This window comes from Pteropus vampyrus, unplaced genomic scaffold (assembly GCF_000151845.1).
Source record: "Pteropus vampyrus isolate Shadow unplaced genomic scaffold, Pvam_2.0 Scaffold16, whole genome shotgun sequence".
NCBI lineage: Eukaryota > Metazoa > Chordata > Mammalia > Chiroptera > Pteropodidae > Pteropus > Pteropus vampyrus.
Window position 1 is genome coordinate 8,987,727 of NW_011888797.1, and position 17,372 is coordinate 9,005,098.

Genomic DNA, 17,372 nt, shown 5'->3' on the forward strand with positions numbered 1-17,372 from the left:
CCCTTACAGAGCAGAGCACCGAGGCTTAGGATTGTGAGGTCATCTCCCAGGGGCTCACAGCTGTTGGTCTGTCCAACTCTGAAGCCATTGCTGGTGACAAGAACTCCAGATGGCCTGCAAAGCTCGAAGGAGAAATGAACGCTCCCCTGCTCAGCCTCCCTTTTCCAAGAGCTGTCATTCTGGCTCCAGGAATTCAGTTGAATCCAGACCCTCGGGAAGCCTGCCGAAAGCACTTCCCTCTTGGGCCACCTGGCCTCTCATGGGCAGGGGCTGACTCCACAGCCCAGCGGGCAACAACCCCACCCAGCCCCTTCCTGTTGCAGGTGAGGGAGCTGCAGCCCCGAGATGGGCGTCACTTGCCCAGGGGCACACAGCTACTCAGGGACACGGCGAGAACTAGAACCCAGGTCTCCTGGCTCCTCCGCTACTCACAGTTGGCCACGAGCAGGAAACACACACTTGCAGAAAAGCAGAAGCTGATAAGTTGTGGCTCATTCATCTCTGATGACTTGAGAGAGTGAGGTGCCGTCTACCAGATCAGGATATGACCTTCTTAAAACTATCAGTAAACAGCTGTTCCCAAGGTACTCGGGTCTGGCTGGTGGCAAGACGCTCCCATGAAACTGTCAGAACGTGATTCTAAGCAGCCCAGTCCAGAATGGAATCAGTGCCAGCTCCGTGGCAGCCAGTGTGCCAGGCCCTGTGCGGTGTCTGACCAGGGTGGGGAGGCAGTCACAGGTGATGGATCAGGAGCCAGGACTCTCATCTCCCTCTCCTACCTGTCTGCTCTGGGCCCCTTGGGAACCTCCAGTTCGCCCGTCAGTAAAACGTGAGGGGACTGCGTAAACCAGTGTTCCTAAGCCTGAGATGCTCATCAGAATTTGCTGAGAGCCGGCCGGCAGGCTAGTGGCTGCCTGCTCTGCCATCCTGGGGTTACTCAGGCCCATGCTCGGGATCTTTCGGGAAAGGGAGAAAAGGCTTTGCCCAGCCCTTTTAGGGCTCTGGGGACCCAGAGATGTTGTGGTTCACAGCGAGACACCCTCTGCTGCTTCCTGTCCCCTTTCACCGGCCACCACACCCACCACATAGCTACACAAGCGTGCACATGCACACACAGGCCTCCTCAGGTGGTAGCAGGCCGGCTGACCTAAAAGGGGCGTCCATGCTGGAGAAGGCTGCCAGTGCACCAGAGGCCTTGGCCCTGCCCTTGCCACCACTCAGTGTGACCCTTTCTCACCCAGATGGGAGGCAGCGGTGAGAAGAGCCTCAGTGACTGGATGGTGAGACAAGGCATGGTGAGGAGGGGCCACCAGAGAGCTGGGGCTGCCACTCGCAGGGTCCCACCGAGTGACACCATCGGAGGGAACGGGACCGTTAGACCCAGAGGAGAACAAGGGCCGCCTGGGGGCACGCGGCATGGTCCCACTCGCTCCACTCCTGCTTCCAGGGACTCTCGGTGCCCACTTCCGGCTCCTGACTGGGAAGCAAGGCCTAGGGAAGCTGAGGGGCCTGGGGCTCGCCTGGCTCTGGGCCAGCAGGAAGCTGAGCGGCAGAGGGAGCTGCTGTGGGAAGCCCAGAGTGCTTGCTGCTGGGAAGTCGGCTCCTGCCTCTTCTCTGGGCTTCTTGCTGCCCACTGGGGCCTCAGGTGCTGGGGACAGAGCTTGGGGATGGAACTGGCTTGGTTGGAGAAAGACTCACTCTCCCTCTCTTTCCCAAAATAGCTAACTGGTAACTAGCATTTCTTGAGCATCTACTCTGTGCCAGGCACTGTGCTAAGCTCTTTATATCCATCATCTCGTTTAATCCTCACAGCAACCTGGATGGTAGGTACTGTCATTATTCTCTTTAAAGATGAGTGAAGTGAGGTTCAAAGAAGTTAAGTAACCTGCCCAAACTCACAGTGTACCGAGGGGCTGAGCCAGATTCCAGTCTGACTCCAAAGTCTGTGCCCAGAACCTCTAATCAGATCTCCCACTGAAGAAGCATTCAGAGAAGTCAGCCTCCAGCCCCTGCGCAGGAGACTTTGTGGCAGAGCCTATGTCTTTGTGGCCCAAAGTGAAATGTCCCCATGCATAGCCACAGCCTCCCTTTCCAGGTCACCTCGGCACCTCCCTCCACTCCAGCCCTTCACCATGAGCTCTGTGTCTGTGGACGTGCAGGAAGACAGAACCTAGCGGCCCCTGTCCCACAATTATGACTCCACCCCAACCTTGATGGCTGGCCCCTCCCTGGGCTCAGTGCATCCTTCTGTCACTGGGCCTGCCTGGGGTTGGAGCCCTCAGTGTGAGGAAGCTAAATGTCCATTCTCTCCCCTGTTTCTGCTCCAGCTGTTAAAAGACCCCTCCCCATCCCTTCTTAGTCCTACATCCCCCTTGCCCACAGCCTGGAATCAGGGGTCCCAGGCAGCTGGGCAGGAGCCATCTCAGAGGGAATGCCAGGATCTTGACCCTCCCCCTCCAGAAGGGAGCAGGGCAGGTCTGACTGGCCCCATTTCAGAAGTGAGAAGTCTCTGAAGTGGGTGACTGCCCCAGGCCACCCAGCCGGTAGACCCCGAGCTGGTGGGGTCTTGGGCCTTGTCGCCCAGTGCACTGCCCCTCTCTGCCTCACTCTCCTCCTTTCCTTCCAGATCCCCGTCACCCAGGCCTGCCTCATGGAGGACATCGAGCAGTGGCTGTCCACTGACGTGGTAAGTCGGGGTCTGCTCAGCCAAGGAGTAAAGGCCCAGGCCCACTCCTCACCCACCTGACGGCTCCCATTTTTCTCGTGAGGAAGTGGCTGGTCGTGGGGGCAGGGTAAACAGCTAGTGGGTGACAAGGGGAGCATTGCTGTGGGACACCTCAGCAGCTGGAAGTGACCCTTCCCCTGCTAGGTGCCCGCCTCTTCTGGGCACCTCCCCTTCCCGGAGCAAGCTGCCAGTGTGGGGTCCCAGCGGGTGTCAGGGCTCTCCGGAGCCCTGCTGGCCCCACCGAGCTCCCTCCCCAGCATCTGCCACCCCCCTCTCTGGGCACCAAGAACCAAGTTCTTGGGCACGTCCAGGCCCAGAGGCCGCCTTCTGCAAGGCACCAAGAGCATGTTTCTGCCCAAGGTCAAGCAAGGGTCCATGTCTTTATGTCTGGTGGTGGCAGAGGCTTACCCGCTCCCCAGTCCCCAACTTGAGTGTGCCTGGCCTCAGTCTCTGGGTGTCCGTCTACCATACGGGAGTCCGTCCACTGGTACCACACTGTGCTTGGCACTCTGCCCGCAGTGTTCCGTCTTAGCTTCCCAAGAGCACTGCGAATTTTACCAAGCAGAAAACAGGCTCAGTGACACCCAAGGCCAGCTGACTCGGGTTGAGGGTGGGAGGCCGTGGTTCAGGTCTGGTTCACTCTGGGTCAGCAGCCTGAGCCCCACCTCACCCTGCCAGGCTCCGCCCTGCCCCACCACACCCAGCTAACTTCTGCCTCCTTCTGCTTTCTCAGGGGAATGACCCAGAAGAGCCCAAGGGTGTCACCAGTGAAGGTAGTGGACCCTGGCCCTGCCCAGCACCCCATCCCCTGCTCCAGCCTCAGAGCCCACCCCCAGCCTCTCTCTTGTTTCTCTAGAATTTGACAAGTTCCTGGAAGAACGGGCCAAAGTGGCTGATCAGTTGCCCAACCTCTCCAGCCCCTCAGCCGAGGGCCCCCCAGGCCCCCCTCCTGGCACTGTCCCTCGAAAGAAGACCCAGGAGAAAGATGACGACATGCTGTTTGCCTTATAAGTGGGGTCTGGCACCCTGCAGCCCGAACCCCCACTGCTCCCACACCCCTTGGCCGGGGCCTCTCTCCCTCCTTCGGTATTAAGGCTGCTTTGGGGGTAGCTTGTTGCTCCCTTCTCTCTTCCTTGAGGCTGGGCCATACTGTTTGGGGCTGTGAGGAGGCAACCAGATGAATGGGGGAAAAGGTCGGTTCTACGTTGGGATCCTGGCCATTCCTGCCTCCTCCCCGACCCCAGCCGACCACTGACTTTGCTGAGACCTGGGAGGCCTGGGACAGACATGCTGGCTGCTTGGTCACCCTAAGGTGACTCTCCTTGTCCTGGGTGGTCCCATCCCTGGACCCATCATCCCCAGAAGAACCCTATTCAGAGCCCACACTGCCAGTTGAGGCCTAGCTAGAGGCCAGAGACAGAAGCTTCGGTTGCAGCCTCTGGTTTCTGCCTGGGCCCCTGCCTCAGCCAGCTGTCAAGGGCAGGGTTTGTGTCCCTCTGCTGAGCTGCACACTGTCCAGGTACGAAGCTGCACATGGCGGGGCGAGAGATCCTCCACCCTAGGTTGCAGGGGAGGCTGCAGGGGCGCCTGGAGCACCTGCGGCCCCCACAGTCTCCTCCACTGCCTTTTCCTCCATCTGTCCTCTTCCCACCAGGCATGGGCCCGCCCACCTGTCGGCTGATGCTCTTACACTGGGAGAGGTGCCTTTTGTGTCCCCAATTAAAGGTAGAAAACCACCCTGCTAGCGGCGTTCAGTCTCCAGGTGGGAGGTGACCTCTCGGTCTCAGCTGACAGGGTCTACTTGGGGCTGGGCTGGGGGCCGTCCAGGAGGTGGGCATCCGCAGGTGGCACAGGTGGAGCGGCAGGACTGGGCCCGCAGCAACACCACTCCCTAGAGACAGGTGGGTGCGGCCCCCTCGCACCTCACACACAGACTCCAGCCACGATTTGCCCTGCCGGGAGTCCCCATTGCCCTCCCTCTGAGTGACACCCCTACACGCTCAGGGCACCTTCACACTGCTGCACCCCCTCAGGCCAGCTCCTGCCCTGCAGCAGCAATGCAGCAGTCACGGGGCAGAAACACGTGTGGACGGTGTCGGCGTGTCGGGGAGTGGTCCTGCAGGCGGACACCAGACATCCTATGCACACGGGCTCACGGAACCGTCACAACCCTGGGCGAAGTGGTTACCGTCTGGTCTCAGACACCGAGGCTGTTAGTCATGTGGGCTGCCCAGCGCAGGAAAAAGGGCACAGGTGCAGTTTCTTATCACGTGCTGGGCACTTCCTCATGCCTCAGTTCATTGCCATCATTTTTCAGGTGACAGCCCTGAGGCTCCATGTGGGTGACTTGGCCCACAGCTCAAGGAACTGGGTCACAGGTCAGGCACGGGGCGCCGGTGCTTATCTCAGTCCTGGCAGCTCGAGAGCTCCAAGTCTCGGGTACCGCCTTCTCCAGTCTGGAGTCTCCACCAGGCTCCTGAGAGTCACACGTGAGGCCTGTCAGCGCCTCCTGGCCCAGCGCTCCATGGCGGACGGGCAGGGAGCTGGCGTGGGGCTAGCGAGATCAATCTGGCTGAAAGGGCAGCCCGTGGAGGGAGAAGTCAGAATGCCTGGGCCCAGGGGCACCTGGGCCGTGAGTGTGGCCCGGGTCTCTGTGAGCGGCCACCAGCTCCCATCAGCAGCAGGCCGTCAGCACCTGCATTCTGAGGTGTGGCCTGGAGCTGGGCACACAAGACCAGGCTGAGCCAGCCCTCCAGGTGGAGTTGGGCAAGGAAAGCAGCTTGGGGACAGGTACAATGAGACCCTAGGCTTGTCCATCCTCTCAGCGCGGGAGGAGGGAGACTCATTGTCAAGGCCAAGCTTCAGAGCTTGCCAACCAGCCAGGCCTAGAGGAAGGTGACCACCGAACCTTAACATCTAACCCATTTCCCAACCTAAACTACCTCTTTTTGTGTCGAGGAGAGCAGCCATCCCCGTCTCCCTGAGGCAGCCAGCCATCAGCTTTTTGGGAGATGGTGGCACCCTGGGTCCTTGCCCCACAGTCATGCCACACTCAGCTGGTCCACACTGGAGATTTCCTCCTACATCCTGCATAAATTGTCCGTGTGCTAGCCCAGGTCACAGGAAGGCTCTGGTTTTAACCCAGTGTTATTCAGCAGGTGACCACCATGCTGAGGGGGCGGAGCCTGCCAGCCCTGCTCAGAGGCTGCTGTTACTCAAAATTGGGAAGACACCAAAGTTCACATGCCAAACTGTCTGTCACTTGGCCACTTCTCCCTGGCTGCACGTAGACACCAGTACCTCCTCCATCTGATCCTGCTTTACATCACGCAGAGGTGGCCAAGTGCTAGGGACTTTGGCCCTACTCCGAATGGCCCCAGACAGCTTTATCTTGCTGGCCCGCTGCCTCCTCCAGTCAGTGCTCGTGACGGCAGATTGCTTCCAGAGGCCCCATCCTTGAATATTTCTGGCTGGCTGCCAGCAACGACACACCAGACCTCCAGTGTCTGGAGCAGCAAGCGGAGTCTTGTGCTTGATTCCACGTGTTGAAAGAAAGCCCCTAAAGCAGTCGGATTTTGTGACTATCTTTTTCATAATATGTACCTTTTTCAGTCGGTTCCTACATGGCTGTGGTTGGCAGCATCTGGTGGTCAGACTAGAGAACTCTGGCAACGATCCATCAGTTACTCCCCCTCCCCTGGCTTGGCAGGACTGCTAGGCGCACACACTCATGCACACGTGCGGTGAGGCAAGCTGTCCTGGTGAGCTCTGACTCAGGAATCACAGGCATGTGTCCCAGGGTCTGACCCGAGGCCTGGGACCATCTCACAGGACAGGTCAGGGATGGGCTCCCTCCCCTTCCTCTGCAGCCCCCAGCTCTCCCAGGTCCTCCCCTTCCCTCCCCACCCACATTCAGCTGAGCTCCTGCTGTGTGCCGTACTTGGCCTGGGCCTTTCCCTACCTCACAACAGCCCTGTGGGTTGATGGTTTTGACCACTTACAGGCGGGGAAACTGAGGCTCCAGGAAGCAAAGACTTGCTAGTCTCACACTAAGCGATGGAAGAGTAGGACCCGATCCTTTACGCACTGTTGCCTCTCCCTGCCCAGCCCACACCCACTGCCTGCCTGCCTCGTTCTGTCCTTCCGTCCACCGTCCACCGGGCGAGCAACAGCACCATTCAACAGAGGCCCCTCAGGGAGGAATGGAGATTTCACCAGGGCCTAAGCCCAGGCCTCTCCCAGTGGCAGCAGGAAGCCCAGGGAACCTCCAGTACATGGCTTCAGGGGCTCACAGCCCTGTTGGCGGCTAAAGTGGCCACGTCTTTCTGCTTTTCCTGTGTGTGGTATCCCCTGAGCACCAGCTACACACCAGGCATGGTCTAGGTGCTGAGAAAACAGAGGTGAATATGGCCAAGTGCCGCCCCGGGTGGGTCACGTGGAGGGGAAGGGGACAATGACAACGAATGTAAATTCGAAAAGCGACGGCGCTCTGGAATGAAGGAAAGGGAAGCGTGCAGCGTGATGGGAGCTGGGAGGTCAGGAAGGGCCTCTGCCCACGGCCCACGGCTGGAGAGGTAAGGTGGAGCAGGGCGCAGACGGCCAGGCAGGAAGGGGGCCAGGAAGGTCTCCGGACCTCCCCTGGGCATGGCAGCGCGGGGCGTCCCTTAGGGGCCCCTCCAGAGAGAAGGCTGCCGGGCTGGGGGCAGGCGAGGGAGCCCTGGCAGAAGCCATCCGTGCTGGCCAGGCTGGGTTTCCTGGCGCAGGCTGTCTGGGCTGATCACAACAGCGGCAGAAAGTCCGGCTCTGCATAAAAGAGAACCAGCTGTCGGTGAGGGCTTTGGGCTATGACGGCGGGGGCGGGGAAAGGATGAATGAGGTGCCAAGAGCACCTGCTGGGCCCAGGCTGCCTTGGAAGGTGGCACCTGGCCAGGGCCATGGGGAGGCTGAGTAGGAGCCCAGCCCAAGGGCAGGGCAAGGGGGTGCCAAGGAGGCAGTCCCTGGGGACTTCGAAGAAGTCCAGGGCCGCTAGCCTCTCGACAGAGCCTCCGCCCACTCCTGGCTTCCCTGAGCCACCAGAGCCCCACGCCCCGGGCCTGGGCACTGACCCCCTCTCCTGCCCACCCGTCCCTTGCCCCAGTGTCGGCATCCAATCCCGGCGTGGCCGCTTCTGAGTGTGTGATCTTAGGTAAATAACTGAACCTCTCTGTGCCTGTTTTCTCACTTGTAAAATGCACCACAGCAGTCGCTCCCTCATAGGGGTGCGAGAGGACCAGGAGCACGGCACCTCTCAAGGAAATGCTCCACACGTGTCGTCACAGACGGTACCCCCTCCACCCAGGCACCCAGCAAGGGCAATGCCCCCTGACTCGTGGGCGATTTCAGGGTCCCCGGCTATCAAGGGTGCTGGCGGCCACCAGGACAGCCTCCGTTCCTGCAACAGTAACCTTGCGCCTGTCTCCTGGGCCTGGGCTGCTGTCCTTAAGGTTGGGGGGGCACGTGAGCAAGGCAGGGCCTGCCCAGACGTCCCGGATTGGGCTCTAGGGACTTCCACTGAGTATTTCTGGAAGCCCACTCTCTGGAGGTGGCACAGGCTCGGGTCTGTCCCCTGGTGACCGCAAGATGGCAGCAGTGCCCCACGCTTGGGGCCTGCAGGGCGCACAGAGGTGGGGTTCCTCTCCCTAGTGCCAAGCCAAAGAGGGGCAGGGTGGCTGCCAGCTCCAGCACAGCCCCTCTCTGCCCTAGTTGCTGCTGCACAGGGGTCTTTGTCCCCAAACCCAAATGTCACACAAACTCGCTTGCCCTCTGCCTCTCCAGCCCTGCACATGCTTCTTGACTGGTGGGGCTGGGAGCTCGAGTTGGGAGATGTGGGAGGGAACTGGACAGGACCCCAGCCCCTCCTTGCACCCCCTAACCCACAGAGTCATGGGAAGGATTTGATGAGAGGAGCTGGGGGCCAATTAGCAGGAGCTCTGGGTAGGCACCCCCTGCCCTGTCCCCTCTGAGCCCCCGGAGCTGCGGGCGCCTCCTACAAAGCGGGGTGTGCTCCCTCCCGTGGGGCGGTGCCCCACACGCCTTCTCAGTGGGCACAGCATTCAGATCTGTGTGCGTTCCTAGTTCTACCCATACGTAGAAAAGCACGTGTTCACGCCAACAACCAATTCTAGTCCAGCACCAGGGGTTCCATCCAGCCCTCCCCTCCCATGTCTGTGACTTCCTTCTGCAGCAGGAGAAACCTGGATGCCATCGTCCTGCCTGTATGGACTTGCCTATTCAGTCTCCCAGTAGCCGACGTCCTCCTCACTTTCCTTGGATCCCGACACACCTCGATGAACCCCCAGAACCCCAGTCCAGCCCCTCCTCACGCAGCGCAGGCTCCTACACCCCGCTCCACTCCCACCTGCCCTGCTTGGCCCTGTCTAATGGCTTCGGGACAGGTCACCTCTTTAAAGGCCCTGTCTCCAAACGCAGTCAGATTCTGAGGTACCTAGCGTTAGGACTTCAACATTAATTTAGGGAGGAAACACTCAGCCCATCATGGTCAGATATACTAATTACCTCTGGAACCCTCGGCCATTCTCCCAGTCACACCTGCTCTGGACGGAGTCCCAGGATGAAGCGCCATCACCCTTGACCCACACAGGCTCTGCAAAGGGTGGTCACATGTAACACCCACCCCCCGTCCCCTGCCTCCTCTCCTGGGAGCAGTGCAAAGGTGGCTTGTAGATCCATCCTTGGGCCAACCTGGCCTTGGGAACCCAGGAGGCACCAGCCACTGGGGCCGAGGGGAAGTCAGAATTGGGGGAGAGTGGAAGAAAGGAGGCCACAGGTGTCCAGAGCCTGGGCTGGAAGCTGTCCTCCTGGTCCCCACCCATCCTGTTTTAGAGCAGACTCAAGGCAGTGAGCTGGCCGGGCTCACTTCTCCCCTTCCTGGGGCAGCGCCACACTGGGCCAGGAGCCCCACCAGTCCTCACTTCCCCTCTGACTCAGGCCTCTTCCTACCCCCGCCCTAGGCCAGCCTGCAGCCTCCTTCCACCACCGTCCAGGCTGGCTCTGTGCTAAGGCTGCACCTCCACGCCTGACCAGCAGAGGAGAAAAGCCCAGACTGACGAGGGACCCCATATCCCCTGTGGGTCAGAGGCTCAACGGCAGGGCCACTGTGCTATCAGACAGGGACATAGGCCCAGGGAAGGGAGGAGACTGCCTCAGCCCATGTGCTGCCTATCCACCCAATGCAGGGGCCCGAAAGGCTCCTTGTCCCAGCCTGGCCTGGGGAAGAGGCAGCTTTCCGCAACCCCAAGAGCTCAGGGAGGGCAGTGGGGGGCCACCTTTGTTGGGCCAGGGGCTGCGGGGACCAAGCACTGGCTTAGAGTCAGCAGCCCCAGCTTCTGGCCCACATAGCCACTGACCCACTGTTTGATTTGGGGCAAGCCCTATCCTTTCTCCGGGACTCAATTTCCCCATCTATTAATCAGGAAGAGTGAATTAAGTGATCCCGATGCCTCTTCCCACCTTGCTATTCTACCCACGCAACTCACATAGTCCACGATCCTCCCTCCAGAAAAGAAAGTGAGGCAAGAAATCCTAATAACAGAGATGGGGACATGGGGCCCCTGGGCTCTTCTCCCGCTCTGGGACCCACAAAGGAGGGGAACAACTGCTGGCAGGTCAGCGGGAGAGCGTGGGAGGCAGGGGGCGCTGTGGGTCCCAGGGCCCTGGGCGACCTCCTTGCTGGATGCCTGCTGGGGAGATTGGCAGGCTCAGGGCAGGAGGGAAGTGAAACCCCAGCTGGGAACATCCTGCACCCCCGTTCCCCCTGGCCCAGGCTAGCCCCCGGAAATGGAAACGGGAAACAGATGGCCCACTGAGGAGGAGGGCAAGGAGGCTGTGCGTGCGCCCTGCCCTGCTGCTCCGGAGGCAGAAAGGGAAGGAATCTCGATTTTACAGAGGAGAGAAGTGACGTTCGAAAACGTCGCCAACCAATCCAAAGTCACACAGCTGGGACGTGGACAGGCTTCCCTGAGTCCTCTTTTCTCGGGAAGAAGGGCCCTTGTAGGGGTTGGGGTGAGATGCACGTTATTCTGGAGCTGGGGCTATGCCTGAGGCTGCTTCGGGGCCAGAAAAGCCACTCCGTGTGTATACATGTGTGTGTTTGTGTGTATGTACAGGTTTGCACAGCTAAACGTATGTGGCCCTAAGTCTGGTGGGCTAGACGGCATCATTTAGTCTGCAGGAGCTTCCTGGCCACCTGCAGGGTCCAGGAGGCTGGCAGAATGGGCCAGCATCCCTTTCTTAGGCCCAGAGTGGTGCAGAGACTTGGCCAAAGCCACACAGCAAATCCATGGCAGAACCCGGACTAGAATCCAGGTCTTCCACAGAACCCGCCCCGCAGGAAGCGGGCAATGGAAGGCAGCTGGAAGTCCTTCCACAGAAACAGCTCCCCAGCACCCTTCCCCGGGTTCCCACAGGATGTTAAACTTCAGAGACCACCAGGCCCAGCAAGTTGTAAACCTCTCTTACCGAGGACCTCCTGTGCCACAGTTGTCCCCAGGACCCTGGACTTTGAAGCGGTTTTGTTTTTTTTTGTCTACAAAATATTTTGCAATGCATTGAGGAGTTAATATTTTCCCTTTTGTGCACAGTAATCAGACTTGGTGACCAGTGTCACACATCAAAGCAGTTTCTCATTCTAGCCACAAACATTCCTGGGAACTAACCACGTCACCTACTCATCCAGCTCTGCTGGGCCCACCCACAGTTTTGGGCTGAACCCTGACAGAAAGGGCAGGAGCTGAGAAGAGCTGTGCTCGCCCTGGCCAGGGCCTCTACCATGGCTCCCACAGGCCTCTGCCTTACCTGCATCATCCGCCACCATTCCGGACCCCCGTGGCTTCTGCACTGGTCCCTCGTGGACACCGCTCTGCTCCCCACACCCCCACCTCGACTCTGTAAATCCAGCCTGAGGGTGGGCTCCTTGTTTTGCTCCCATTTGTCCCACCCTCCCTGGCACTTGGGGGTCTTGGCTTTTTGACCTCGACTTCCAGTGAGACGCCCCTCTCCCTGCTCTCACTCACCCCTCAGACTCTCCCACCAGCAGCTCCACCCATGGCCACCAGCTCACAATGGAGGGCAGACTCTGCTGAGTTTCCTCAGATGTCTCAGTGGGGCTGAAGGGCTCCAGCGGGGGCGGGCAGAGGCCCCTAGGTTGAGAACGGCCAGCGCATTCTGGCCCCTCCTCCATCTCTCCTGGTCCCTTTCCTCCCATGCATTCACCACCCGTCCCTCTACCATCCTGCCATTCATTCATCCCACACATATGCCAATACAGCCATCCTTTTTTCAATCACCCGTCCATCCAGAGCCGGCATGGACATCTGCCATGGGCCCACCAGTGAGGGCCACAGAAGCAGGGACATCACACGGCAAGGACCATGGCGGCACCAGCCGACAAGAGATAAAACTCATTCTGTCTCCCTGCTCCCCCATCACAGTCCGCGATAGAAGAAAGGGATCAAGACAGAGGGCAGTGGAGGGAAGGAGCAGGCTCCCCTCACCCCCTCCAAGGCCCTGGCAAAGCCCTGAAGTGCCAAGGGAGGGTAGGAGGCAGGTGTCAAATCCGATGTGAGACCAAACGTTGAGACTGGACTTTGCTGCTCGAGGGGTCACAAAGGCTGTAAATGGGAGGCTGGCCATGGCGGAAGGCGGCGGTCGGAGAAAACAAAAGGATGTCACAGTCAGGTTTGTGAATTGTGACTTTGGATCCGTAAGTTTGGGCAGGAAGCTAGAGGGAGCCGGATCCTACAGTTCCAGTGCCAGGTGGAAGAGGGGAGGAGAGCTCAGAGACAAGAGAGGGGAGGGGAGGGGAGAGGAGCCAGGATGAGGGCGAGCCCCCAGGCGACCAGGCAGAGGGGACGGAGATCGCAGAGGAATTCCTGGGCGGCTGGGAGGGAAGGGAACAGCATGTCCTGAAAAGATTTAGAGGAACAGAGCTATCGAAGGTTCCTTGTTGAAGGGTTTTCTGTGTAGGGCCTGATGTCACCCCGAGATCTTTGGGAAATGCTCTGCTCACAAGTATTTGTCAAGAGAAGGGTTTTGTGGAAATGGAGAACGGGGAGGGGGGTGAACTTTCACATCTGAGTCAGCACAGTGGCAGCAAAAATCACTCAGGCAGGGGCGGGAGCAGCGGGGGAAGTGGTAACAACATAAGCGCCTGGGAATCTCGGAACTTACCGGGAGGAGTTGGGACTTTTACTGGACGTGAAGTTGGGGGTTAAAGCATCAGCTCTGCCCTCCCCCCACTGGGCCCTGCCGTGATTTCCAGATTCTGTGCACTCCAGGCACGCAGGCTGCCTTTCACACCTCTGTTTCACGCCTGATCACGGGGCCTTTCTACGTATAGTGAGTAACCTCTAGAACGGCCCGCTCTCCTCCACCCCCAGGTAACGTACTCACCTTTCAGGGTTCAGCTCAGACAAGTGACTCCTGACTTCCTGACCAAGTCATTCATCCAGCATGGAACTCACCTGCCCGATCACACCGACAAGGAGTAATGGGATAACCACGAGATGACTTAGAGTCTACGCCTCAGCCCAAGCGCGATGCGTGTCTTGGCGCTGGCCCCGCCTTCCATGAGCAGTTTCCACTTGAATCTTGAACAAATTGGGGGTCCGGCACGGGGGTGGGGTCGCTGTTGAGTAGACAACCAACCGTGTCAGCCGTGTGACCGTACACTGCGTACTCTCCGACTCGCCCTCCTTGCAGAGGTGGGGGGTGGCTCTGAGACATCTCTGGAAGGTGACGGAACAGGAAGGAGCATGAATGAACTCACCGCATTTGGGGGCTGACGAGATTGGGGGCTACGTGAGGTAAAATGGAGCCTCATTATTGCACAGCTTGTGTTTAATACACATAAACTGCAGGTCGAATCATGTCGCCTAGAACACACACACACACACACACACACACACACACACACACACACACAACACACACACACACACAGCAAAACCTCCACCTCCGTCCATAACAGGTAAGGCTTTTTGTCTCACCCTTCCACAGACACCTGGCAAAGACTGGTACACAGCCGTAGACTGGTCGTGCCTTCCAGCTTCTCCTTGTGGCTCGTGGCCAGTCTTTGCACACCTCCCGAGATGGGATAGTCGCTCTCTCCTGTGGGAGCCCATGTCACCTGGCCAGCCCCACAATACTGACCCCATCAATTAAGCCGTAACATCCAAGTAGCATATTGTTTAGTGGGGACAGAGTTTCCGTTTGGGAAGATGAAACCGTCCTGGAGATGGATGGGGTGATGGCTGCACGACAATGTGAATGTCCTTGATGCCGCCGAACAATACACATGAAAAAGGATAAAACGTTAAATTTTATGTTGCATATATGTTACCACACACACAAAAAAGTGTACCACTTGCGGCCCTCACAACTCTCAAACTGTGGTTTTGAGTACGTTTTAAGTAACCTTTTTAAAGATCACTTTAAAAAAAATCTAATTGGCAGTTTGTGGCAAACTCTGAGGCGCGCCCCACCCTCTTTAATCCCGATTTGCTTTGTTTCAGTCTTGTCTCCCCGGCCCAGAAATCTGGGCTCAGTATTTCTAGCTTCAGATCCTGCCTCTGTCCCTGCAGGGGCTAAAGTCACTGTGACCCTCTCCCGCTATGAACCTACTATGTGCCAAGCTCTGAGGTTGCCTCGAAGAGCGAGTCACAGTCCTTGTCCTCCCGGACACATAGGGAACAATAAGATTTTTTTGGTAGAAACCCCCAGAACTGCAGTCTCCACGACACTGGGCCCAGCTGCTTAAATACCTGTAGGACGGACCCACAATGACCCATCCTTGAAGACCTCACTTGGATGGGATAATGACAGCTACATCACCGGTCCCTGAACACTCAGCACACGGAACGTTGGTGGGGGTGCAGCCTGTGGCCTCCTGGGAGTGTTGGGTGACACAGGGCAGCATGGGACAGGGAGAGAGAAAGGAGAGGAAAGTGTGGTTGCAGGAGCCTGACCGTTCAGAGCCCTTCCGGTTTTGGAGTCTAGGACCCTGTATTAGTTACGGGAAGGCCATAATCGATACTGCAGACCGTGTGGCTCAAACAGTAAACATTCATCCTCGCTCAGTCCCGAAGGCTGTCAGTCCAGGCGTCGGCAGGTCTGGTTTTCTCCGAGGCCTCGCTGCTTGGCATGCAGGCGGCTTTCTCTGCGTGTCCCCACTGGTCTTTCCTCTGTGCTCACTGCCCCCGGGGTCTCTCTGTCGATCTCTTCCTGCCAGGACACCAGTTACACTGGACTAGGGCCCACCCACAGGGCCTCATTTTAACTTCCTCGCCTCTCTAAAGGCCCTATCTCCAAATACAGTCACATTCTGAGACATTGGGGTTCGGGCTTAATATATGAATTTGGAGGGGGTACAATTTCTGCCCATAACAGATGCTAAGGCGACCTTGACCTTCACCCCAAACTCCACAGGGACACAAAGAGGCCTTTCCAGTCAATCTGTTTCTCCTTCCTGCAGAGAGAGCTCTGAGGCTGAGCTCCAGGGAACAGGGGGGGGGGGGGGCCGGGGGCCGCTGCAGGTGTCTGCTAGGAGGGAAAGGGAGGGAGACCTCTGCCTCCATCTTCAACTCCACCGACCTTCTCATCCATTCCGTGCCACCCTCCGCACGATCCTCCTCCAGCCCACGCACACACAACACGTACACCCAGCCAGCTGCTCAGGGGCAAAGTCGAGCCAAGTGACCTGTGACGAGGCTCCTCCTTACTCTGGATGCAGCGTTACAGGCCTCTTCCTGGTGCTCCAGTGTCCTTCCTTCCTTAGGGGATAGTCCTGGACCGCTCCGTGCCTGCGCTCCCAGCACCGTTTGCGTGCGCCCTCTTGCAGAACGCTGAGGCGGTCCTTCCTCCTGGCCATCACTCAAACTAAAGTAATCACCCCTACCCCCAACCCCAATGATAAAAGTTATATTTATTATAGAAATGTAGGAAATATTCAAGGTACAAAAAGGAGTGATTTACTTTTACCCATAATTAGGCAAAAGACTCCAGGAGCCTTAAAAATACTTGTACGCTTGACCCAGTAATTTTGCTCTTGGGTTCCCATCTAAACCCATCATTAAAAATGCATGAAACACTTTTTTTGCCTGACGACGCTCCTTTGTTATTTACAATGATATGCAGCCTGGCGTGTGCCTCCCTGGAACCCCAAGTTCTTGAGTTAGGTGGGAATACCCTGTCCTTTAATTTTCAAATGCATCCCCTCTGATCTCGAAAGCTAAGCAGGGTCGGGCAGTTAGTACTTGGATGGGAGACCACCTAGGAAGACCAGGTGCTGTAGGTGTAAAAAATAAAAAATAAGGGGTTGTAAGCCGACAAGGTTCTTGAGATCTGTGAGGTCAACCAAGGGTTACCTCGCCTAAAAAAATAATAATAATAATAATAATTTTCAAATGCCAAGGTCCCAGCCCCCACTTCACCCTCAGGGCGCCCTCTCATTGGGGGAAGCTCACAGCCCGCAGGCTACCCCTCACTCTCGTTTCTGGCTTCAGGAGCCCATTCCCTCATTCTCACAGACCCCGGCCCCAGCCGTTGGTTCAGAGCAGATCTTGACTGAGGTTTTGGGTGGAGGTGAAGCACGGTGCACACAGCACAAGTAGCTCCACAAAGTTTCACATTCTCCACTTTGCGAGCCCAGCCGCCATCTCTCACCCCTGGGAATTTTTTCTTTCTTTTTTAATTTAAATTTTTTTGATGAGAGTTGACATTCAATATTATTTTGTATTAGTTTCAGGTGTACAGCATAGTGGTTAGACATTTATATAATTTACGAAGCGATCCCCTTGATTAGTCTTGGACCCATCTGGCCCAATACACGGGTATTTCCATACTATTAACCATATTCTCTATGCCGTACTTCACATCCCGAGACTATTTCATAACTACCATTTTGTATTTCTTAATCCTGTCACTATTTTCACCCATCCCTCCCTCCCATCTAGCAATCGCGAGTTTGTTCTCTGTATCTATGAGTCTGTTTTTGTTTTGTTTATTTTGTTGTTAAGTTTCCACATATAAATGAAATCAAATGATATTTATCTTTGTCTGACTTGTTTCACTTAGCATAATAGCCTCTAGGTCCCATCCATGTTCTTGCAAATGGTAAGATTTCTTTTTTTTTTTTTACGACTGAGTAATATTCTGTTGTATATATGTACCACATCTCCATTATCCAATTGTCTATTTACGGGCACTTAAGTCGCTTCCACCCCGGGCATGTCTTTGACTGACCGTTTTCTCACCAGAGACCGCAGCTTCTCAGCTGGGCTGTCTTCTGACTCCCACGGGCTCAAGAACCTTTGTTTTTGAGGGTCCTTTCCTCCATTAAAAAAAAAAAAATTTACATTTAAAGACTACAGTAGTATAAAGATTAATATATCCATCTGGATTCATTATTCTCTATTTATTATTTTTATATTCTTTTTTTCCTTCTGATTTTAAAAGAAATTAAAATTAAATCATTTCCGGGGAGCCCTGGGCACAGAGCCTCCTTTGCCTCATGGAGAAGTCGTTTACCTGCCCCCCAGCGACTACGGGAGGTCCCTGGCCTCGAAGCCCCGCCTCCCTCAGCCCTCTTCCG

The 17,372-nt window shown here is 57.0% G+C and overlaps 1 protein-coding gene across 2 annotated transcripts in view; it reads left to right on the top strand.

Annotated features, from left to right (window-relative positions):
• The window catches only part of TOM1 (target of myb1 membrane trafficking protein), a 44,870-nt gene extending 40,408 nt beyond the window's left edge, over positions 1-4,462 (top strand). Inside the window, exons 13-16 of one of the 2 annotated variants that reach the window (XM_023527354.1) lie at positions 1,242-1,295; positions 2,627-2,686; positions 3,459-3,498; positions 3,582-4,462. In XM_023527354.1, coding sequence (XP_023383122.1) covers positions 1,242-1,295; positions 2,627-2,686; positions 3,459-3,498; positions 3,582-3,736 — 309 coding nt within the window. In that variant the 3' untranslated portion in view covers positions 3,737-4,462. The remainder of the gene's footprint in view (positions 1-1,241; positions 1,296-2,626; positions 2,687-3,458; positions 3,499-3,581) is intronic. The other variant, XM_011387191.2, reaches the window with a different exon arrangement.
• Positions 4,463-17,372: the final 12,910 nt, after the last annotated feature.